The sequence below is a fragment of the Lycium barbarum genome, chromosome 8 (genome assembly GCF_019175385.1).
Source record: "Lycium barbarum isolate Lr01 chromosome 8, ASM1917538v2, whole genome shotgun sequence".
Classification (NCBI taxonomy): Eukaryota; Viridiplantae; Streptophyta; class Magnoliopsida; order Solanales; family Solanaceae; genus Lycium; species Lycium barbarum.
In genome coordinates this window covers 112,897,305-112,924,274 of record NC_083344.1, presented here as the reverse complement: position 1 = coordinate 112,924,274, position 26,970 = coordinate 112,897,305, and the positions used below count along the sequence as shown (strand labels likewise).

Below are 26,970 nucleotides of genomic sequence, written 5' to 3'. Positions count from 1 at the left end.
CTCGAAACCTTTAGACACTTGTTTAAGACTTATTAAAAGTATTCCTTAACCTTATAAGGGTTCCATGACCTCTTTGAGATTGCGTTAGTTTACTTACGACGCGAACGACACGAAAATTTTCGAGGTGTAACATCTATTTATGGTGAATTTGTAATTATGATAATATAGGATTTGTAGTTTTATTGAAAAGGGTTATCTTATTAGACTAGGGCAAGGAGGACATTATTTATATATATAAGGAGGTCATTATGATGATGAAAAGCGGAAAGAATTATCTCATTATTCTTGTCTCTCTAAATTTTCGTCCTATCGGACTTTAACAACTATCGTCCAACACAGAAAAGCCAATTAGGCAATGCAATACCATGCCAAGCTGGATATTCCATGTCTCTCCTGAGAATTTCAATTATTGTCGCTAAACTTATAACTTATTGCAATTAAATTATAAAACTCGATTAATTATTTTGTCCACCAGATAAAAGTTAGTCATAATTTTATTTTATTTTTTTCACCGGATCAGTAAGGAAAAATTGAAACAGAACTTAATTAATAGAAAACATACAGTTTTTTACTCAATACACATCCACATATGGACCTCATTGATAGGAAAAAGACTTCTGCAGTAAGTTCATCCTAGGCTATCGAATTCTTTCGTTTCAATTTACGCGATCGTGTGTTTTTATAGTGTATTAAAAGAAACGAGTTCGTTCTAATTTTGGAACTAATTTAATATATTTAAAATTTTCATGTTATTAATGATAAGCTTTTATTGTCATTTAAATAACATTTTTAAAGCCATAAGTTTTAAAAATCTTATAGCCACACAACACTATTAGAAATAGAAGTTTTTCCCACTATCATTCAATGGAAAATTTGTGATATAAAACATGATTTTTCTACCTCATTTCCACCGAACCAACTCACTGGAAAAACGCATGGTGGGAAACCGATTCCCATTGAAACGTGTGAAACTTTTTAATTTTTTCATGTGAAAACACTATTATTTAGTTTTTTCCATCAATATTCGTGAGAAATAGCCACTGAACATTTTTCAGTGGGAAAAGAGAGATTTTTTAGTAGTGCAAAGTGAATAACATATTTGAGACTACAATCCTTTTTATTAATAAATTACATATCTAAACAAATAGGCTAATATTAACGAAAATGGATGGAATTAGAGAATCAACAGTTGTCAATTCTGAATTAAGGGCTCTAAAAGAAATGATTGTCATTTAGATGGGAAAAAGTTAGTGTTAGTGGTTTCTGAGGTGCCCACATGTTTAAGGAAACGAGGAGACAAGGAAGGTAGTAGCAGCTAAAACCTATTCGAATGATATCCTATTATACAACACCGATCACTTGTAATCACCATTCACCGTGATAGTGAACAAGTGAATGGAGTGCAAGTCAGAGTGGAATTGTGTTTGATTGATGTGACATTACTAGAATTGGGGCCTTCATCTCCAAGTTTCTTGATTATATATCGTTCACTCGAAGTCGGATTCTAAATTTACATTCTGTTTTTTTAGTATTTAAAATTTTAATATCGCACTGTATTTTCAAGATTATGAGGTTCAGACATATCATTTATTGTTCGAGCCTTCTTGGTACGGAGTCACCCTTGTTAAGAAGTGCTTTAATTTGCTCTCAATGTGGGATTACTCGGCACGAATCTGGATTAATCGGGCCCAATGCAGGTACCGGACACCGGATGGGAAATCACAAAAAAAAAAAAAAAAAAAAAAGACATATCATTTGTTGCAATTTTAATAGATTTTTACACGTAATTTTATGTTATGCAGCCATCGAAGGTATTGAATTCAAATAAACCAAGAGAAAATAATAACCGGAGCAAAAAATTCTATTAATTGAAATTTCACTTACGTGTTGCTTAATGCTCATAGTTTTTACTAGTTATCCTATCTATCCAAGAATGTAAAGAACTAGTGATTGAGACCTGAATTTACTTTCTAGGATATTGTTATAAAGAAGAATTCTTATCATGAGAAAATAGATTAAGAAACTCTGGTAATAGAAGACAGATATTAGTTTAATTCGATCGGTGGATATATGGGGGTTGTAAATACTACTTTATCTTACTGTTTTTATGCATTTTTGGGCTACAAATAAGTATTAGTAATTATTGTTCATATAGTGGAAGACACCTTTCTTGTTTTCTGCCATTGTGTAAATTGTTTATCTTACTTTTTTTTATGTATAATCTCAGCCTACAAGTGAGTATATTATTGTGCACAATGGCAGACACCTTTCTTGATTTATGCCCATATCGTCATGGTGGCACCGGTTTATTATTTGTAATAAACGAGAATTGATTAGGTATATTGATATAGTTGGACTTGTTTGTCAGGCTATAATTTTTTAGTCAATAAGAATTGAAAATGAATACTATTTGAGAAGGAGCAATTAGTCAATTACACTCTCCTCTTAGAGGGAGGGGGAAATAATTTGTGATAATATCATGTAATTATCATATGACTTTTCAAATTCTTTTTTTTTTATTCTTAATATTTCTCAGACACATACATTTGTCATATAGAAAACTAATTTCACATTCTCAACGTACAAAATTACGGGGTGTAACATTCTCCCTTCCTTCAAAAACATTCGTCCTCGAATATTGAAGTAGAGTTCGCTCTGAGGTGGAGGTCAACATTCTCGCCTGCATCGGCTGGTATTTACTTTACTTACTTATAGTCTGACTTGTTCATTAAAACTGAACCTACTTGAATTGCACAACTCATCCTTCTTCTTTTGTGGCAAAACTTATGCTCGTGCTCAAGGTCACCCTTTTTCTTATTATCTGTTTGTCTACTCACTCTTCACACTTTATCGTTCTCGTGGTCTCTTCAACCTCCGTCGTTTACATTCTTATGTGCTCTTTTGTCCAGTACTTACCATATATTTTTATCTAATTTTGATCCCATCTTCTTTTTATTCAGAAGTTCTTCTTCTCTTCGATCTCCACGTGTCTTTCTTACGTTTCACAGATATCCCAGGCCTTTGTCTTCTTGGAGTTTACATATTCTTATTTTTCCTCCCTAAAGATAACCTCAAGACTAGTCACATTTTAGCATCCTTTGCTTTCTATAGCAGTCGAATTAATCTTTGCGGTACTTTATCTTTCAACTAGTTTAACAATGAGATGTCTCGCTTAATTTCTCTTTCCTTCAATTGGACTTCTAGCACTTGGCTAACTAATGGTAATTCTTTTACTTATATCAAAAACATCTCAAATCTCTTCTTCAATGATTCCTTTCCTTCAATTTACTCTTAAAGTTTCTAATCCTTAGTTCGGCTAATAAATTAGGGGTGAATTCAGAAGTTTGTTGAAGAATAACCAAGATTCTTAGTCATGCAGCGAATTCGAATCTTTTCATTCTTTCGTTTGTCTGTAACCTTCATTCATCCCTTTTCCAATAAGAGCCATCATGTTGCTTGTTCCACGAGGTTTCATTGTCATCCGCTTGTTCCAATCAAACGCGATATCCTTTGGCCATTTCCTTTGGGTTCTGCTTCTACTTTTAACCTTTGCCCAACTCTCACTTAATAAGTCTTTCCCATAGTTTGACGCACTTATCTGTCATTTTGGTTTATCAATCAAGCGGATCTCTTAATTCCTTAAATGTCCATCGCCTTTATTTATAGCCTTGAATCCTTTTCTTGCGATCTTATCTTCGTCTACTTCCATGACTTCACCTTCCGTTGACTTAGTCCCTCTTGTTTCGCAGCCCTCTATTTCTCTACTAGTGGACAACTTTCTTATTCGGCTGTGGCATTTTTCCTTGCTTGCTTCTCTAGTGCTACTTTGGATTATCCCTCTTAGTACTAATCGATTTTACATACATATCATCTCAACTCCTTGTTAATTCTTTGGTTAGACTCCTTCATTCCTTGCATTGTCATCATAGTTCCACCTATGGTAGCGCCCAGATGGTTTGCAATAGCATTTCCTTGCTAATGTCTTATTATTTTCATTAATTACTTTACTTCAGATTACTCATCCAATGCGTCAAAAATACCATAGTCAAGGGATTTATATTCAAATGGGACTCAATTCGACCCATACAACAGTCCTCAGCACCATTCCTTATACATTTGTATACAACATTTTCTTATCATCGTTGTTATGCCCCATCACAAGATTATACTTATAACATACTAATGATCATATCTCAAGCTAATCTACTATTCAAAATATCTTCAAATCCATGCTTGAATATTTTCTCCAATTTTCGCTCCTTCAATCTTGACATCATTACAAAATAACTCATAAGCATGAGACTAAAATATAATCTTACTTAATCACAACTTCCTTTCAATACGAGTGTGCTTCCCCTTTAAGTCCTTGGCTCTCCTATACCAACGGCTAATTGAGACTCAACTAGCTTTCATTCTTCTTCAAATATTTATTGTCGTCCCCACACCATTTTACTAGCCATTTCATCAGGACGATAATTTATATGGTCCTATGACATATACCCTCACGATTTAATATAAACGGTGACTTATGATTTCACGACGCATTAGATATTTTCTAGTCTCAGGCAGTACTGCCGTCAGGCTATCCATAAACATACTGTCTTCCTTTCTTTTAACGATTATCGAAATTCCTAAAAATATTCCTCTTTTAAAACTCTCACCTCTTCCAGTGCTACGATTTCTTTTTACTAATCCCGACTGTCCCTGATACTTATCCTTGGTCACTTGTAGGCCTTCTCACTTCTTCTGTTACCTTTTTGGGGTACGTTTGCTGCATATTTAATTGTAATAAAAAATTTCCCTGGTACAAGCTATTTGAATCATAGCCCGGAACACATGTATTGCATTGACAAAACTTATTCCCTTTGATTTGCCAAACTTTCATTATCTTGTCATGCCTCATTTCCCATGTCTGTCTCATAATATGCTTGCATTTAGTCTATTTCCACTTTTCTTTAGCACATCCTTGATATATTAGTTTATCTCGAATTTCGACTCCTTCAAGCAAGTACATTTCCTTCTTCTGTACTTGGGAATATTCTAATTCGTCTAAGAATGTTCTCATATAACAGTAACATTCAAGTATTGACCGTCTTTGGTAGTCATTTGGCCGACCCTAGGGATCCTTTAACTCCTCTAGTCCATATAATGTCGGAGTTACTTTCATCGCATGATTTGACTTATTTCTCTTTTGCTAACTGGATTCTTGTATCAAGTCAAATGTCCACACATATTGGACACAACTCAAACCACTTCCTTCATTCATGCCTAATAGTCCCCTAGGTTAATGAATCAATGGTGACATTGGAATTCGTTAGGCTCCTTACAGAAAGCCTGACTATACCATGCTTTTTCAGCCGCAATTTTCCTGCATAGCTATCCTTTCACCAGTACTCTTGAGATTCCTCTTACTCTTGGTTCCCGATTCCGAGTTGGGTTTATACCATACCAATAAAATTCGATACTCTCTCTCATTCAGTCTCACGATTCATCCTTTCCTTAATTTAGCTCATAGTGTCCCATAGTTTCTCTTAACGAAGTGTTTGTATCATAATCATGCGTCATAATCCTACTAATGTCCCGCCGATTCCTGCTCTCATCATGAAATTTTAGTAAAATACGCCCTTTTCTTTCTTCCTTTGTTCATTTCTTATTTCCCTTTACGATACCATAGCTTTCTCGTATGTATGTTTATTCCTCGTATGTTAGTCCTATTTCCTTTATAATCGTATCTCTATTCCAGGTTCACTGTCGTATGCCATCACTGTCTACCTTTGGGCAACCTTACTAATTTATTAAACTTCCTCTTATCATTGACGATCACGCAATTTCCTTTAATCAATTCATAACCACGCTTTCTCGTACTTCTATCCTTAAGGTCCTCCTTGGTTTCCTTTACTCTTAAAGGGCTCTTTCCTGTTTACCACTGAATATTATCTACCTGGAAGTTTACAGAACATTCCACTATGAGTACAAACCCATCTTGATCTCGTGTATATATATATATATACTTCTAGGGTGGAACTTTCCCGTATTCGTTAACTTCCTTTTCCATATCAATATCTCTTTGTTATCTCTTACTAACCAATCTAGTCTATAAATCGAAATACCGTATTTGAGTTCCTAATGTCAACTTTCTTTATGTTTCCAATAGGTCTCAATCCTCCGAAATCTCGAATGCAACTCATTCCAGTTTTTTTAATTACTAATCATTTTTCCCTCCAGGGTTCCTCCTTTAATTTAAATTATGATCATTCTAAAACCTCTCTTTGAAAGCGTTGCATAGTTGTTCCTTCAATCATGACTTACCAGACGGCTGATGGTCACATTTTCCCTTTACTCTTTCTCTATAGACATGCAAACAATTCGATTTGTAAAAATTTCGGCAGAGTTTCCGCTATAATTCTTACTACCTCATTCCTGCACACAGCCCAGAAAACACATCCAATGCCCCACAGAGCAATTACAAATACCCATAATATCTTGCTCAAGTTCTTATATCAACGTCTACCCATATTACTAAAACAGGGAACATACCTTTTGAATGAACAACTTCAATGCTTAGCAATTACCTCTAGCGGCATAATCAACTGCTTATCCATGATCAAAACATTTGGGTTAGGATTCGGGACATCATATCCTATGATTTAGCTCTATGGCACGATCTAAGATAAGAATGAAAGGTCAATGGTTCCTAAATGTCCTGCAGCCTCTTGTTTATAAGTGTGGCGCGCTTCACACCCATAAACAAGACTCTACTGGACACGGCTCGTAGACACTCCCTAGGACGAACTGCTCTGATACCAATTTGTCACACCCCGACGAGGAGTATGACGGGCTCCGCCCAGTGTGCCGGAGACTACCGAACTTAAGGGTTACTTTGAACATCATATACCGTAATTCAAAGAATACCTGCACGCAGAAAAGGCCCAATATAGAAATATCCAATAATCCAACATCTCTATACATAAGAGAGCCGACAAGGTCGCTACAACATCACGAGTATCATAAAGCCAGCAAGGCTAACAGGATAGTATCACTGACTAAAAAAATATCAACATGGCCATCTACAATACTTACATATCCCACTGTGTCCATGAGCCTCTAAGAGTGTACATATAAATATCTATTACACTAGCAGATAAGTACTAAAAGATAGCAAGTCCGGAGTAGTGGCACTTGCTGACACCGCTGAAGCTGGAAAGTCCTACTGCGACCGCTCCTCAATAACCCTGTCAGAGCCTGCAGCACGAAATGCAACGTCCCATGCAATGGGTCGTCAGTACGGATAAAAGTACTAAGTATGTAAGGCTGGAAGCAATAACATAAGTAGGACGGGATTATAAATAGAGCAAAGGTAACCTGTCATCTGAGAACTTACAATATGCAATGCATGAATCTTAACACCATAGGTAAGTAAGCACATGTATATATGTATGTATATCATATAAGTGTTAGTGCTGCGGAACGTGCAGCCCGATCCATATTCGTTAGTGCTAAGGAACATACGGCCTGATCCATATATATCATATGTTAGTGCCGAGGAACGTACGGCCCGATCCATAAATATAATATGTTAGTGCGGAGGAATATACGACCTGATCCATAAATATCACATGTTAGTGCCGAGGAACGTACGTGTCACGACCCGGCTATGGGCCGCGACGGGTACCCGTGCTAACCACCGAGCACCACTCGTTTTACTACTCCTTAGCCTCTTTATCAATCGATTATCCACTTCATAGTTAATTTATAAGAAAACCATTTTCATTTGGAAACAAAAGCATTGTATATACCTGAGCTCTATAGGCTAGCAAAATAATACATATACGTTCATACATACAAAATGACCCTTCCATGAGACCATACAACCCACATCGAGTATCTACGAGCCTCTATGAACTGACACATATACAACTGTACACAAAAGATTGTCATAGGCACCTCCGGAGCAATGGAGGGATTTTAGTCGGCTGGCAACTCTAGGAATCTGGAGCAACGTCTCCTCCCTGCCTACCTGTGGGCATGAACATAGCGTCCAAAGAAAAAGGACGTCAGTACGAACATTGTACTGAGTATGAGAGGCATAAACAATGAAGAAAGACAGTGATAATATAATGTGAACATCAATATGAAACATCTGAATCTGAATGGCAATCATAAAAGAAGTATTGCATGTTGTTTTACTCATACTCATCATAATCTCATATATGCATAATATGCAAGCTGCCCGTCCATATCGGAACGGGGTGATAATCAATAACATTAGCCCGCGTCCAGGCCTCCCGCGTCCGGGGTACCATCTCATGCCGCCCATTAGTGGTGTCTGCCCATGCCCGAAGGTCATGGTGTCTCCGTATAGCTGCCCGCCTTGGCGGTGACTGCCCGGCCAACTAGGCATGGTGTAAAATGCTCGTGACATGCTCAATGTAAAATACCCATAATAATATGCTCATCATAAATTACTTATCTTATCCTAATGCGTATATAAGACTCATGATAAACTTTACCATATCGGGGTGACGTAAGGTCGTGATCCCCCGGTTACGTTATGGAGCCATCATGGACATTCTGCCTCACCTTGAAAGGACTAGTACATAAGGTGAGTGTAGGCAAGGAATAACATCCTCACATCGAATAGCTTAACTCACATAGACATTCATAGGCATAAGCCTCTAACTTCTTAGAAGGTGAGAGCTCATGAAAGGAATAGGAATTCAAGCTTAGAGATTCATGCCATTAGAATGAAGGACTAGCCTCACATACCTTTGTCGTTTAGCTAAGCTATCGGTCTCTCGTTCACCTCCGATGTTACGTCGTCACCTTCATTAAAGAATGCGAGGTACATTAGCTAAATAACTATGAGAACGCGTCGTTATTTCTAGGGAAAATTGGGCAGCACTTCCTTTGTTTATACTACTTTTCCCATGTTCTATATCAACTCCCCAACATTCCCAATGCTACTCACAATATCACAATCAACAATCATCATCTATGTGCATTTAGCAAAATCCACCATTTCTCTCCAATTTCATCACATTTATGGTTATAGGTTCGATATCGTATTTTCCCACGTATCACATTTATCTCAGGGTTTACAAGTCATTTATAACCTATTCATACTCACAACACCCTATAATCCATGATTCAATTCAACTACTAACCAAACATGACACTATTCACTCTTGAATGACCCATTTGCTATGCTTCTCTACAAGTCGATTACCTTAACCTTCCAATATCTTAAACAACATGTAATATTCATGAAACTTACCTTGGATGATGGTTGGACAAGCCTTGAGTGAATTTTTCCCTTCTAGCACCAAAACCCTACTTTCCCTCTTTGGATTTCCTTGAGGAAGATGAACCTTACTTGGGTTTCATACACTTTGATTCATGGATTTGATGTTGTTAATCTTGGTTTCCCTTGATTTTTCTTGTGGATGAAAGTTTGGAGAGGGTTCCAGAGGTTTTAGGACTAAAATGGTGAAAAAAAATGAGTTAAAACGAAATTGGGTCTATATATAATTGTCCAGAAGATTCTGGACTGGCACAACATGAGACACTATGTGCGAGTCGCATGTCGAACATGCGAGTCGCATGTTGTGTCGCAGGTCATGCCAGTTGATCAACTCTCACTGGCACAACATGCGACACTATGTGCGAGTCGCATGTTGTCGTCGCAGGTCATGCCAGAACGTGATGAACCATCTGCCGTAAAGTGGCCATAACTTTTGATACCGATGTGCTGTAAGGTCCCACCACATATGGTTGGAAAGATATTTCAATTATATACAACTTTTATACTGTGGTGTTTTTCCCAAATTCCGACTTAAAAACGGAGTTTTGGTCCCTACAAACCAGATCCTCCGAAAGTGTTTCCTTAACTCGCCCTTTTTGGATGGCTTGTGCCTATATTTGGCTTGTGGGTACTTCTTGAAACTCACTTGGATCCTAATTACCAACATAAGAGGCATTATAATTCTTCTCCTAAATATCTTTAAGACATCGCTAGTTCGATACTCGAAATTGTCCTTCGCCAGTCGATCCACTGTGCGCGAACGAAAATTTTCCGGGGTGTAACAGTACGGCCTGATCCATAAATATAATATGTTAGTGTCAAGGAATGTACGGCCCGATCCATAAATATCACATGTTAGTGCCGGGGAATGTACGGCCTAATCCATAAATATAATATGTTAGTGCCGAGGAACGTACGACCCGATCCATATATATCATATGTTAGTGCCGAGGAATGTGCGGCCCGATCCATAAATATAATATGTTAGTGCCAAGGAACGTATGGGCCGATCCATAAATATCACATTTTAGTGCCGAGGAACATACGACCCGATCCATAAATATAATATGTTAGTGCCGATTAACGTACGGCCTGATCCATAAATATAATATGTTAGATACACATAATATAAATAGCGTGCATGATAGCTCATATGAAAGCTACAACTTTATCGGAGTGACGTAACTTAACGATGACAAACATGATAACATTCCAAGAATCAGTCAAATAACTAAGACGTTAAGAGTTAAGCTACATGTCATAGGAATGGAGTGAATGTTATTATGGAATGTTCATATTGATGCTCTAGTTGGATTCGTGCCAAGGAAAGAGAGAAACGAACACCTTACATACCTTATTCGCCATGCCACCATTTGAAGGATCCTTTATTCCGAGGCTCGCCCCTCACTTGAACCTATATGGAGAGAAATACATTTTTAATCATACCTTCATCATGCTTCCCATTAATTCACTCGTACTAGTTTGGGTTACCAAAATTTGGGCAGCATCTCCCCTATATTATCTACTTCCTCCAAATACCAAAACAACTCCTAGACAATACCAACAACATCAACACAATATTATCGAGATTCTATAAGATATACATGTACAATTACATCCAAACTATCTTCAAATCTCAATCCATGCTCAACAACGCCAACACAACAATCCATAACCCTTATTCTCGTAAATATTCCTAAATCGATATAAAGAAAGAGAAATTCATACATTATACTTGCTAGAATAGGAATATATTCAAGATTTACTTTGCTTCCAAGCCAACTCCAACACAAAACGAAACTATAATCGCGACTACACGTTGTCCAGACTTCGATTAATACTCCGTAACTTGAAATTACTCAAAATCCTCACTTTTATGTGATATATAGGCTCTCATATGTTTTACGAGCTCTATAGAGCATTTGGGATTTTTTTTTATGGAGAAAAAGATGAATTTTAGCCCTTATATAGTGGCTTAGAGTCGGTGGCACTGTAGCACTATAGCAGCGCGCCCTGCTCTGCCCGCCTAACTTGTAACGTCCATAATTCTCTACTCTGATATCATATTGACTAGCGGTTTGTTGTGTTGGAAACTAGACTTCCCAAACTTCAATTTAGGCTTTTTCTTTACCTCAAAACTCCTCATATACTAAAAGATATTCTTCCTCCAATTTGGGCCAAAATTGCCCCTCATATTTTCTTCAAAGTTCCAACAAATTTAGTTTCCTCGATTCACTTGCCCTTCAATCCTTCCATAGCTTATTATATGAACTTAAACCCTCATAACCATAAGATTGGTGCATATAATCTCATATATTCTTGAAGGTAACTCCAGTGTCCATACTTAAAACAATCAACACTTATGAATCTCAACGTACAAAATTACGGGGTGTAATATGAACATCTTCCCACGTCATCGCCTAGAACTCTAGCAGATTTTCCTTGAGTTTTCGTGAAGCATCCGAACTTAGTGGTTTGAGACCCATAGTGAAAGCCTCAACTGCCCATTCATCCGGAACCAAGGGCAACAACATCCTTTCCTTCTGTAATCGGGTGATGAAGTCACGGAGCAACTCGATCTCCCCTTGCATTATGCGGAAGATGTCTGTCCTTCGCGTTCGCACCTTTCGGGCTCCAGCATGTGCTTTGATAAACATATCTATGATCATAGCAAATGAATCAACAGAATGTTGGGGCAAAATAGAATACTAAGTTAAAGCCCCTTTAGCCGATGTCTCGCCGAATTTTTTGATCAAGACCGATTCTATCTCATTCGGTTTCAGGTCATTTCCCTTGGCATCCATGGTGTAAGCCGTTATGTGCTCCTGTGAATCTATCGTCCCGTCATACTTGGGGATGTCCGACATCTTAAACATCTTTGGGATCAACTCCGATGCGGCTTTGGGCTTATATGCCCGCTGACTTTATCTCTTTACATCTGGGCCCTCCACAACTGGCGGAGCCCCCGGTATTTGATCCATGCGGGCTTGCAAATGCTTCTCGTTCTTTTCCACTTGCTTAGCGCTTTTGTTCATCTTATCAGTTATGTCTTTCATAAATTGCGAGACTTGTGTCCGGAAAGGATCATTTCAGACGGATTCCCTCCCGGATGCATCTTCATTCCCAATGGTCCTTCCGTCCGTTCGGTCTCTGCTGGGTGTATTGTTTCCGACAGTTAGTGTTGGAGGAGTCCCCCCGGGCCATCTAACTCCAAAGTTTGGATTGCTAGAAAGTGCTGAGTTAGTTTGCCACATGAATTTCATCTCTTCCATCATTGACCGATGCTGCTCCCTCACGATCTGCATTTCTTCTTGGGGGTTTCGTCAGTAGGTGTTATTTCCTCTATAACCCGTTGGTTCAGACTGTTTTCCCAGACAGTTGCTCAATCGTTATTCCCGATAGTGAGATGAGTTTGGTTATCAGCAACGTTTGTCATATCTGAAGTATATGTTCTAACAAAAAAGACTTAAGAGAATCAGTATAAGAAAATGGGTCACAGTGATACCACAATTGTCCTGGCCCCACAGTGGGCGCCAAACTGTTTACATGGAAAATTTACAGTTGAATTTGTGTACGTGGTCAAGGACACGTGGATCAAGAGAAAGGGCCCAAATTCATACACTATCTTTGGTGTTAGACTAAAAATAGTACATATTCTTTTACCTAGAAGTTTGAAAACCAAGTTCGATTTTGCAAAGCCGATATTGTCGAGATTTTGCCGAGGTACTGTAATGTCACGAAGATTCAAAGGAATACGTATTGTTGTTTTCATAAATTCTCACTGAATTATTTAACTAAATCGATCTTTGTTCTGTGGACATCTTGGCACTAGTTTGGGTGGAGTTATATTTCACTATAGAAATTGTAGCTTTGTTCTGTTGATTTGGCCGGAGACATCCTGCTTTTGCACCAATACATAGTCTTAGTTTTATTGTTGGAATTCGGACTTGAATGTGTTGCTAGCCTAGTATTGTATTTGTTCAAAAAAAATTGGTTAGTACTTAATGTGTGTTTTATCTCTTGTAGAAACGAGATCATGCTACTTCTTCCATTGATTCGAGCAATTGGAGAAAATCAATGAGTTCTAAAACAAATTGGAGATATGTGGAACGTGGAGTCGTGGATGACGCATACCTAGGATAAGTGAAAAGACGAGGCAAATGAAAATGAAATACAAGATTAAGAAACTGAAAGAGAAAAAAATGAATAGCAAAGTGCCTTGATAGAGCAATGATGTGTGTGTGAGTTGTAGCACATAGCCTTCAAATGGGCATTTTAAAGCATTACGATTTGTAAATTTACCTTTACTTTCTATGTAATGAATTGCTTGGATAGATGATATCAAATTTTATTTCTGATAAAAAGGAGGTGATTGGTTCCCATAGTTTCTCCTTAAGAACATTATTATTTCCAATAACTGATTTTACTATAGATGCAATTAAAGCTGAATATGAATTGGTGTTCTATTTTCGTGGGCTGGGTATTACTCTCTTCACAGGAAAGAAAATAGAGCACCAGAGCGACATCTATACATTTGGAGGGAAAAGATAGTGTCTCCATTAAAAAGTTAACCCTGGTTAGTGTTATGACTAAAAGTGCTACACTTTAATAAAGAATAAGGACTATTAATGTAGCCATGATTTTGGGCCTTTTCTCCATGGATCAATGTAGCCAAATTTATAAAATAGCAAGTAATAATTAACAAGACAAATGAAAGTAAAGCATAGCTGGTTGTGTAGCCTGGGCTTTGAGCTAGAGTCTCCAAGCGGTGAATCACTATAAACACCACGAATTAAGCTAGAAAGAGCAAATGCTAAGAATAATATGAATACTCTGTATTGTTGTGTAATGTTTCAGGTGTCTTATAATAGAATGAGTACCTCTATGTATACTAAAGTTATGGGGTACAGATTCCATGAATCGTGCCCCCTCAATTACCAATATTAATGTTGCAATAAAAGGCAATAAAGAGTAATAAAGCCTAATAAAAGCTGGAGGAAACTTGGGGGTCTTCTGTAACGGTTATGCATTGAATGGTGTTTGACCGGTGAGTTGGTAAACTCTTCCGGACCCTTTGTAGTTTCTGCCTCCGGAAGCGAGTTACCGAAATACTTATCCGAAGCCACGTATGATTTCCCGGAGCCCCTCGTTCTCTGACTCTGATCTGACCTGTCGCCATCGCTATGTGTCACCTTTTGATACGTCCACTTGGTGTCTACGGATTTTATCATGTATATACACTAGGTGTGTTGTTAAATTATTAAAGAGAGGAGAGAACTATACGTTATTTAAAGATGCAACACTTTCTCACATGCGAATTCGATTCTTTTCTTTTCTCATATTTTAAATTTAGGTGATTTTACACTGTTATATGGTATCAAACAATATACTAAAAGGTCTGGGGTCAAGCGTCACTGCTATATCTCTAGCTACAGGTAGGTTTTATGTCATCCTAATTTATTCACAAAAATGGTGAATTAGGAGACAATGCTATGTTACTAGGAAAAACTTCCTTCACTTGATCTCTACACTATGAGAATGTTTTTGACTGTTATATGGTATCAAACAATATACTAAAAGGTTTGGGGTCAAGCGTCACTGCTATATCTCTAGCTACATGTAGGTTTTATGTCATCCTAATTTATTCACAAAACTGATGAATTAGGAGACAATGCTATGTTACTAGGAAAAACTTCCTTCACTTGATCTCTACACTATGAGAATGTTTTTGAACATTGAGATGACTGTTAAGGTTCACGTTTTTTTCAACAAAAAAAAAAAAAACACTATTGCTAGCATTTTTATAGTTTTTTTAGATAGTTGTTTATATCATTTTCATATTTGAGCTGAGGGTCTATTCGGAAACAGCCTCTCTACTTCTCATGGTAGGAGTAAGGTCTGCGTACACTCTACTCTCCTCAAACTCCACATGTGGAATTACACTAGATATGTTGTTGTTGTAGTAGAATTAGGGCTCTGGACCAGCTGACTGGAGGGAATTATTTTAAGAATTTAATTACGTAGCTTATCATAGATATCAAAGGATCTTTACCTCTTTTGTATTTCTCTTTTCATTCCCAAAGTTCACATTTATATTTATCGCATTTTTCATAATTTAAACATGAGTGGGTCAGATGTATATAGCTAAACAACTGGCGTGATTATAGTTGACGAGTATACAACTCTACATTAATTACGATTATTTATAGAAAGAAGCACACCGTATCTTTGCTATGAATTACGTATCTTATTTACTGCGATCTGCGAATTAACCCATTAATTTATTTATTTTGTTGTAAATATATTATTGGTGGATGTCCACCACGTAAAAGTGGCCACCAAGTTTATATATTGATGCTTGGCCATCAAGTACTATATGTTGTAAATAATAATATGTTTGTCCATTTGGGACTTGGAGAGGAGTATACGTGGTCACGAAGTTTTGATGATGAATCATGGAAACAAAGAAGAAATCATGTCACGACGCATCAACAACATTTGTGGTCACAACAGGAAACCATGTCACAACGTATCAACAACATTTGTGGTCACAACAAGAAACCATGTCACGGCGCATCAACAACATTTGATGTCGCGACGGATGGTCATGTTTCATGCACTTGAATCCTTATAAATAGTGGTCATTCGTAGGAATTTATACTGACAATCAGTTCCTCTCTATATACTTCTCTCTAGTGTATTTACTTTATAGTCTTTATTTTATAACACGTTATCAGCACGAGACTCTGCCATCTTGGACAAAGATTTTGAAAAGATTAAAGCAATTTCCAAGTAAGTATCATGCTTTTATTCTGAGGGTTTGTTGATAAAGTAGTACGAGATCAAAATTTCTTTTCTCTGTTCTTGTTCATGCTATTTCTAATATATATATATATATATATATATATATATATATATATATATATATATATATATATATATATAAGGTAGAAGCCATCTTGCTTCACCATGATATATATATATATATATATATATATATATATATATATATATATATATATATATATATATATATATGTACACTATGCACTGCACGACATAAAATATAGGTCCTTTGATCACTGCATAGCTTTAATTCGCTAATATGCATATTGATGTTTACGCGAAGTTACTGTAAACATGATGACCAAATTGGTTATTTCACTAATATAAGAATTTTGGTTGTGGAGGAGTACCCTTTTTATATGATGAGATTTAGAAAGAGGTTCTTACTTGTTATGCAATGAAAATATCTTAAAATTGTTTGCGAATGGCATTTGCCTTCAAGCATCTGCAGAATTCATCACCTCTAAAGGTAATTTAGGTATGCAATATTTTAAGTTATTTAACTCATGCTTTCACATGATAAGGATGGCCTCACAAGGAGTATCTATGGCTATCACAAGTCGTTGGATTTATCGGGTCCATGGGAACCTAATTGGTTCTGGATCATTTATGCCTCAAATTTTATTCCTTAAGAACAATATTGTTAAGAGGAATTATGATACTAATTTCGTAATCCTTAATGGCTAAGAATGAAAGTTTACAAGAAATACCTGATCACTAGAAGTGATAATATCTTTTAAATATCGTTATGATTGAATTCATCTATGTCTATAACCACCAGAAGTGGTAATATTTTCATAGGCTTGTAGTGGCTACAAGTGAAGATATGTTAGAGAAAGATTCTCTAAATTGTATGTATGTCTCGATTTGCTCCTGAAGTAGGAATATCTTAAAAAAGGTTCTAAACTATCACGATTTGATATGCTTAAGGCACGTTCAGATGATTGTGTTCCAATCCTGAAGAATGAGAACTTTTGATTTGTGTTCCATTCCTGAAGAATGAGAACTTTTGATGAAAGCTATAAATGTATATCCATTTCCTGAAGTGAATGTGATAGTATGTAATAAAGCCTATGAATATGAACGTGCATTTGATTGCGAAATATCATGATTCATCTCCAGAAGAGGTAGAATAATTGAGAAGAAATATTTTGAATATTATATGCTTTACTTCTGAAGTATTAAACTCATAAATTTTCTCCTCGAGTAGTAAACTTTGAACTCTACTCCTGAAGTAGTAGAACTTTGAGCTCTACTCATAAAATAGTAACTCTGAATTCTACTCTAGAAGTAGTAAGACTATGAATTTTACTCCTGAAGTAGTAAGGCTTTGAATTATAATAGCAGCGTAACAAAACTAGAGGATGAGTTTAAGTGCTTTGATCAACAAGTAGAACGGAGTAAAAAAAAAGTCGCCTCATATGGTTGTATCATCGGGCCAATAAAATTCTTAAAGAAGTGGAAGATCTCCTAGAGCAAGCTAGTACATTTTCTGATCAAGGGATTCTACTTAATAAGAATGCACAAAAGGTGCAACCTTTGGTGACAACAAGGTCAAGCATTTATGCAGAATCTAAGCAAGGTGGTAATTCATGTGAGTGACGTTACAAGTATTGGCATTTACGGTATGGAAGGAGTGGGTAAAACCACTCTTGCAACGCATATCCATAACCATCTTTTCAAAGATTCAAGATTCACAGATAACGTTTATTGGGTCACTGTATCACAGGATTTTAGCATTACTAAACTGCAAAGTGAGATTGCAAAGATGATGAAACTAGACCTTTCAACTGAGGATGACGATAAGAAAAGGGCAGCCAGTTTGTACCAAAGTTTGACGAGGATTAAAAGCTTTGTGCTCATATTGGATGATGTGTGGAATCATTTTGATGTAAAGCAGGTAGGAATCCCTTGGAAATTGGTGGAGGTAAACTGATTATAACTAGCCGATCAGTTGACGTGTGTAAAAGGATTGGCTGCCAAATGAATTTAAAAGTAGCAACTCTTTCAATGACTGAATCTTGGGAATTATTTGTGGAGACACTTGGTCACTCTGGAGATCTCCCAAAAGAAATAGAAGAAATAGCAAAGAAGATGACAGAAAAATGTGATGGATTGCCACTTGAAATAATAAATATGGCTGCTAGTATGAGAGGAGTGAATGATGTTTTTGAGTGGAGAGAAAGGTGTCCAATCTGACCCATAAATGTGTAATCCGTCCAACTCATTCAAATTTTAACGGGTTGGATCAATGCTATTTTCTGATCGGGTCAATTTGGGTTGTAACCCAAGCTGACCTGTCAATTTGGGTTGTAACCCAAGCTGACCCATCTTTTAGACGGGTCATTTGGGTCGATGAATGAGTGCCATAAATCTGAAGCTGCATTCGATACTACAAACCTTTTGGTCTTGTTTTTTCTTTTGAAGTCAGTCCTCTTCTTTGTTTCCCACTCTTTGTCACTTGGACACAAGGTAATTAACAATTTATTTATCTTCATGTATCTTTTTATTCTATTCAACATAATGAGTCATTGTTGCTTTTATAATTTTTGTAAATGGACATTTTGTTCTTGTCAGCAATGTTAGAGTTGTCTTTTTCTGTTGTGTAGTGAACTTTTTATTTCACATTCAAATAACAAGATATCATATTACGTTTATATAAAGTTTTTGAAAAATATTTTTGTAAGACATTGTGAAAATTTGTGTGTTGGGATTGCAATTTGAAGGGAATATTATGGAGAAAAATATTTTCCAGAAGCTTTTGTAACCGAGAAAGTGAAAGGAATGAAATTGGAACATTAAAAGTTTTACTTCAAAGAATGAGAAAAGCAGATTCAAGAGGTGTTTGATTTTGCTTTTCTAATTTGGTCATATCCATATTTATAAGGAAGGGATGTTTGGGTTACATTGTGCGGATTGAGTCATGACCCGCTATACACATTTTGACTAGACCCATATTAATCTAAGCAAGCTTTGGGTGGGGTAAGTTTATGACCTGTATATTTACTTGACCCATTTTGATCTACTCAAATTTGACCCAACTCGTTCATTTGCCACCTCTAGGAGGGATACATTCAAAGAATTCACTGAATCTTGTATTCCCTCCGTCCCAAGTTATGTGATATAATTTGACTAGGTACTGAGTTTAAGTAAGAAAGAAATACTTTGAACCTTGGGTCTAAAACAAGTCATAGATATTTGTGTGGCCGTAAATCATTTCATCAAGGGTAAAAGAAAAAGCTTTAAGTTATATTATTTTTAATTATAGAATTGTATTATTCTTTTTTATATAGACTAAAAAGAAAAGTGTATTACATGCATTGAACAGAGGGAGTATGTAAATGGAGAATATGAGTACAAAGTGTTTCCTGTTCTCCGCTTTAGTTATTTTCTCACACCGAGTCATGCTATAGTCGGCCGGGTACGGCACCTATTGTGCACACCACTGCAGTGGGCATGTTATGATGATACCCCGGACGCGGGATGATATGATATATGGATCGGGCTGCACGTTCCGCAGCACTAACATTTATGGATCGGGCTGCACGTACCGCAGCACTAACATTTATATTATATATGTATAAAAATGTTTTTCTTTAAAAGCTAAGCATGCATGACACCCGTCTTATGAGGCATCCAGATGTACATGTTATCTCTCTTATTCCATGTTACCTTTCATATCTATATTATGTTGTTATTCATGCCTTACATACTCAGTACACTATTCGTACTGACGTCCCTTCTTGTGGACGCTGTGCTCATGCCTGTAGGTAGGCAAGGAGATGAATCAGACCCGTAGGTATTCTATCAGCGGATTCTCAGGAGCACTCCACTTACTTCGTAGCCGTAGTCTATTTGGTATTGGTCCTTATGATCGTTTATATTCTAAGAGGCTCGTAGATGTGTGTGTACAGTTAGACATTTTATAGCTCCACCGGGTCATATTTGTTACACCCCGCACTTTCAGAGCATGAGCATGCCACGTACTTCACCGTAGTAATGGAGTATCAGAGACGTCCCATGAAGTTTTGGAAGGTACAAGCCATGAGAAGTACGTAATAATGAAGTAAAGGATGAATTACGATCTCGTAAGTCGTAACCGGGAAGGACATTCTTGAACCACAAGAACATGACCATTATCAAGTATAATAAATGATAAATATCATGTGGGGGGAGTTGGGGAAGATTCCAGGGCCAAGAAAATCAATGAAAATAAGTTTATCGAAAATTTGGAACAAGTTGGCAGAATTAATGACAGAATTTTGGGTCAAATTTGGAGGGGTATATCTCCAGGTATATTGGTAGTTTTAAGGTGTTTCAAAAGCCTAAAATGAAGTTCGTCGAGTCTAGTTTTCAACGCAACAAACCACTCATCGATATGACATCGGAATAGAGAATTATGGACGTTACAAGTTAGGCAAGCAGAGCAGGGCGTGCTGCTACAGTGCTGCTATGGTACTGCTACAGTGCCACCGACTTGGACACCCTATATAAGGGTTAAAACCCCATTTTTTCTCCATAATAATTCCCCCAAATGTTCTAGAGAGATTAGCCACCATATGAGAGCATGCACACAACATAAATGTGAGGATTTTGAGTAATTTCAAGTGACGGAGTATTAATCGAGGTCCGGGTAACATGTAGTCGCGACTATAGTTTTGTCTTGCGTTGGACTTGTCTTGGATTCAAAGTAAATATTGAAGATATTGCTGCTCTAGCAAGAATAAGGTATGAATTTCTCCTTATTAATATTAATTTCAGTTTATTTTACGGAGATAAAGTTATTAAATAGTCGTATAACAAGTTGGATAGTTGAGATACATGGAAAACATCGTGTGGGATGTTTTATGGAGCCTATTGGTGTTGATAATGTTGTTGTGATGTTGGTATTGTTGTTGGTCATTGGATTGTCATTTCGGGCTAGACATATAAACAGGGGAGATACTGCCCGAATTTCGACAGATTCTAAATGGATTTAAATTGAATGCTTAAGATAAGCACGTGACAATGAGCCTAACAATAGTATGAATGGTTTACATGTAGATTTACGAGCTTGGAAGGATAAACGTTGAATAGCTAAGGAGACCAAAAGGTATGTTAAGGCTAATCCTCTTTCTTTTAAAGGCATGATTCTTTTCCTACCAACCCATGCATGAATTCCATAAAAATCCTCGTTTCCAAGAATGTTAGAGATTCATGACTCTTAAAGTTTTTTTTTTTTTTTTATGATGCTAAAGATGAATAATTTTTTTTATGATAACCATGACGGTGATTATGAGGGATTTATTTATCAAAGCTCCAAGGCACACGGATTTCATGTTATTATGAGGTGATTTTATTCATAGAGATTTCCAAGTACATGAGCTTTATATTATTATGAGGTGACTGAGCTTTACTTTGCAATTTCTTAATTTCCTTTATTGTTGATAATCTCACCTTATGACCCTTGTTCCTTCAAGGTGGGATAAACGATGATGATTGATCCATAATATAATCGGAGGCTACCGACCTTACGTCACTCCGATATAGTTGTGGCTTGTGGATTGGACTCTCATGCATGCTTTATATATATGTATGTATTTTCTCACACCGCGTCGCGCTATAGTCGGTCGGGCATGGCACGTAGATGTGCACACCGGTGTAGCTTTGGTGTTGAAAGATCCGTTTGAAAAGAGAGTCAAATCTCTGAAAAAATGCAGATTTTCAAAAGTTCTTTGGCATCTATTGTTGAAAAGATCGATGAGAGAGAGGGGCGTCCACAAATGTTAAAGGATTAGAGACAAAATCTTCACGAAAATGATCTAACCAAACTCTGCAAATTGATGAGGAGATATGAAACTTTATCCAAGAAGGAAAAGGTGTAGGGGTGGCTGCTTAGAATGAAGGGTGTGGCTGAAGCTTATTTGGAATTAGGTTTTGGGAAAATATATTATGGGTTGGGTTGATGACTTATGGGCTGCAGCTAATTGGGCTGATCTGGGCTAATTCAGACATAATTTTGAGTTAAAATGTGGGCTATTATGGGTCTTGTAATGGTTGAAATTCCCTCTTCCTTATAAATTCCTTTGGGCTTCTAACTTAATAACTAGTACTGCAATATATTATGTGATGGCAATTAGTAATTAATATGTAGAAAATAAAGTACTAATATTACAAACTTATCATTAATGATTTAGCATATAAAGTATCGACTTATAGCTAATTTAATAAGTACGAAAATAAAGTAATGATGATCAATTATTAAAAAGAGGTGTAAAATAATAAAAATGTAACTATAAGTTAGTAATTCTAAAAATGGTGACAATGATGATAAAAAGGGTAATTATTATAATAGTAGAGAATAGTAGCGAAAATAAGGTAATTATTAATTTAGAAACTTAGAAAGTGAATCGGAAGAAAGGAGGGTCAAAATTGGGTGTCAACAGAGACAACCTGAAGCTCCGATCAAGGATACTGAGGTCAACCATAACCACAACATGAATATAAATATATGCCCGTAAAATCATTCCTCACTGTGGATACATATATCATATCATATAATACAATAATAATAAATCCCTCCATGGGGTGAGCTCATCATCATAACATCATCTCGGCCCAACTGATCAGTGGTGTGCACAGCTAAGTGCCTACTCGGCCGACTATAGGGCGGCTCGGTAATGAATATATATATATATGTGTGTGTGTGTGTGTGTGTGTGTGCGCGCGCGCGCGCGCAATGCAAGACTGACCTCAAAAGAAATATCATAAGAAGAGTCGGAATGACCTATCGTCATTACCCTCCAACTATCGTTGTTGTCGCTATGTTCTTTACATTTCAAATTTCAGGATAGCAAGTAAAGAAACATAAGAGATACATGGCATGCGTTTCATATGGAGCAAGAACTATCTTTGATTATCGCAAGATATAGTCGATGCAAGTGTTAGCGGAAAGAATGAACCAAAGAAAGGCTCGTCATCTTTGAGCAATAGACAAGAGGAACAAGGGTGCAGGAATATCCTCCAAAACAAGCTATACATGAGAAGGAATAGGTTTAATCTTCTTCTTTTTTCGTTATGGAGTGATACAACTTAGCTTTAACGGGAACATTTCAACAAGGAACTTTTTGAATTCTAGTCATGCCACAAAGAATAGAGAAAGCCTTACATACCTCATCGATGGAGTTGTGTACGTTTCCCGAGCCCTCGAACGCCTTACGAATGATCTCCTACATAATACAAATGATTTTAGATCAAATTCAAGTTCATAGCTTATGAAAATCTTCATTTAGATATTTAATCGAGCAACTTGCAAGCATGAGTTTATAGACTTCTTTGTAGCTTAATTGTTCCGTAAAATGCTACCATATTCTACTTCACTACTTCTCCTCTTCAACACAATCCCATCCATATAAACACAACTTCAAACAACACGTTAAAACTATACAAAACAACCCAACAAATAAGCTAAGTTCGTGAGAGTTTCATAAGAATATAAAAGAGCTTGTTCTATGGGGTTTTTCACCAATTTCTATGATTAATTACTTGTAGAAGCTTAAGGAGATTATGAAGAAGTTAAAATATACCTTAGATGATGAAAAACACTCCAAACTAAAGGTTAATTCAAGGTGAGGTTTCCTTCCAAGATGCGAAATAGCGAGAAAACTACGATTCTATGATTGCCACGTTGTTCCTTACATTAGAGTTGATTGATTAGCTCTTAAGTTTGGTTAGGATTGATGAAGTAATGTTTAAGGGAGTATATTAAGGTTTTTCTGGTCTTTGGAGCTGAAGAAATGGGGCAAAAATCATTCAAGGGTCATATATATACAAGGGCTAAAATTTAGCCACTGACCATACTCGCTGCCCGCAACAGTTTACACCCTTGGATGGAAATGCGAATATCTCTCTACTCCAACATCGTATCGATTAACAGTTAAATGCGTTGGAAACTAGACTCGTAGACCTTCGATTTGGTGGGTGGATCACCCCGTAACTCCCTGTAGACTGAGAGAAAAGTTGTGCAACATCTGACCCTAAATTCCAACAGATTTACAACCATAACTTGCGACTACCTTTGTCGACTTCCGTATTATAACTCGTTTGACTTCAAAACTTGACATACGACTATTATATTATTTAAATACCCCATGAAATTACCTACTTAGCATATTAGCCATCTTATGATACGATGACGCACGAAAACACGAGGTGTAACAAAAATAAAACCTCATTTCATGTGTTGTTTAACACCGACTCATATTACTCATTTTTTATTGCCTTTGTTTTCCTTGGCTTCGTCCTTATACAAAGGATAAATTGTCTCCTTGATCCAAATCGTGTGTGTTTCTGAGCTATAGTAAGTTACACAGAGGGTACAAATGCTTTGACCCAATTTCCTAATTTACATTTCTTGTCATGTAATCCTTGATGAAAATGATTTTTCTTTTGTTTCACCGGGTGCCTCCATCTATAACTAATTAATGCTAAATCAGAACCTCTCAATGTTACATTTCCATTCCAGCCTTCTGTTTCCCCTTCAAGCATTCAACTAACACTGCCGAATTTTCACTACTAGTGCACACATCCAATCAGCCTTCACCCTCTCCACACGTAGAATCCTTGACAAACACACATCCTCGTCATCTGATGGAGTAGAGTTGATGTCACCAATTGTAGTTGAAGAAAATCCTCGATCTTTTAATACGAGTCACTATACTAATCTTGGAAACACTTCTACTAGTACACTGTGTCCAATAGCTCCTCCTTTGCAAAAGATGGTCACACGAACATAAACAGACTCATTACATTTATAGTTGTTTCTAATAATTAAATGCTTTTTATATAAACTGTATATCTAATATGTGTAAAAATAAATAAATTATACACATTCAGATGTTAAAAAACAAACAGTGTTAATCATTCAGTATTTAAATCTAGAGACAACATCTTAATCAATTCAAATTCAAACGTCTTAATCATATCATATTATATTAAAAGTAGGAACAATCCAAATGAAAAGTTAAGCAAAAACTACCAAAATGCTCCTTAAAAGTTGAGTAACTATTTTATCCTTGAGCAAAATAAAAAACTGTTTTTTAGCTATAAATTTTCATTATTACGTATTTAGAAGTACAAATCAGTTTTGTTTCTTTCCATCTTCCACAATGGTGGGATATTTCTGCAGTCTTTTCACATTCTCAGTTTTATTCTATGAAATTATCCAATCTCTATATAAGCTCAGCACCAGATTTATCTTGCTTCTGTCCAAAGGTCTCCTCTCCTAAACATTCTATGTGGTTTTTCCGCTTGGGGCAACTCACTCTGCAATATCATGTCACAGGTTAATTTCTTGTTTCTTTCTTCTCTTATAAAGTTTTATGTTGAATAACATAGTGTATCTTCATTTACTAATATTAGATGATTCATGTTTCATTTGGGATTTTGGGTTCTCATATATTATCTGTATGATTTACTGTGTGTATATAATAACTTTCTGTCAGACCATCCAATTTTGTGGACTTCATATTTTCTAAACTCCACATCTTTGTTCTTTTTTTTCTTTTTACATTTTCCAAGCTTAAATTTGTATTATTGGTTGAAAACCCTCTGCAATTTTTTTTTTGGTCAGAATGGTCTTAGAGCAATCCAGTCTATTTTCACATTACTCAAAATAACAAGCTACATGCACCCTTTTTGAATAAGGTCTTCTATATAATTTAACTATCTATTATCTTACTAAATGTACAGGTGAAATAACTTATAATTTTGAATCAGAGAAAGGGTACATGTATAGGTAATTATGTTTTATACATCAACTGAACGTTTTAGCAACTATTATGAGTTATCACAAATAACTATTACTTTTGTTTAGATGTACATTGTGAAATTGACAATGGTCTACCCATTCTGAGGAAAACATACATGGATCGAATTTGTGTACAAATTCTACAAAACATTACTTTCTTTTGTCAATAATTTCATGATATGTATACGGATGTAAAAAATGATGTTACAATTTTTAAAAATAAGGCTAAAATTTTAAGTTGTGAAACATTTACAACCATACATAGCTGATGTTGCTCAAATTCACATTTAAATTAGGTGTTGTTAACATATAAAAATAAATAACTGGAAGTTGAATACTTGATATATTATAAGAATTGCATAATTGAATTCGTTTGAACATTACTTTTCAAATTCATTTGATAACAATTTTTTAGTATGACAATAAATATAGGTCGAATAGACTCACCATTCATCAATTTGAATTTTAACTTTCCCCCTTTTATTTTTTGTGTGACTCACCTTTATCATAATATTTGTATTAATTAGTATGGTGTTCGAAAACTAGTCTTAACAAAAACAAATAAGGATTCCGACTTGCTTTCAAAATTGAGACAAGTACAGGTGTTAATTTAAGTATGAAGCATGTATGATTCACAAAAAATGACTCTTCAAATGAAATCCTTATTTTTTGGTTCGGTCTTTGGTTGCCTTTCCTTTTTTTTTTTTCGAGTGTAAAATATAGTATTTTCTTTTTTCGTTGTAAGTTTCACCGCAATGGCCATTCCTCTCCATCTACGTAGCAACGAAGAAAAGTCTGCAGAAGTAATAGGGACCATATACTCACGGTGATGGACCTACTTTCTTGTGTTGACATTTTTGCAGTATTGGGACCTATTTTGAAAAGATAATTGAACATATTTCACTTTCGTACCTCTTTCCCACCACCTTCTATGAAAGCTCCCAGTCTAACTTTTGACTTTTCACATTTTTTAAAAAATAATAAATTTCATGTGGATATATGTCATAATATTGAATATTTATTTTCTTTTCATATA

At 36.2% G+C, this 26,970-nt stretch overlaps 1 protein-coding gene across 1 annotated transcript; it reads left to right on the top strand.

Annotated features, from left to right (window-relative positions):
- Positions 1–16,571: 16,571 nt before the first annotated feature.
- Positions 16,572–18,346, top strand: LOC132608140 (putative disease resistance protein At3g15700). The gene is made up of 3 exons (XM_060322219.1): positions 16,572–16,616; positions 17,877–17,967; positions 18,048–18,346. Exons 1-3 carry the CDS (start codon positions 16,572–16,574, stop codon positions 18,344–18,346), a joined length of 435 nt encoding a protein of 144 aa, XP_060178202.1.
- The last annotated feature ends 8,624 nt before the right edge of the window (positions 18,347–26,970 follow it).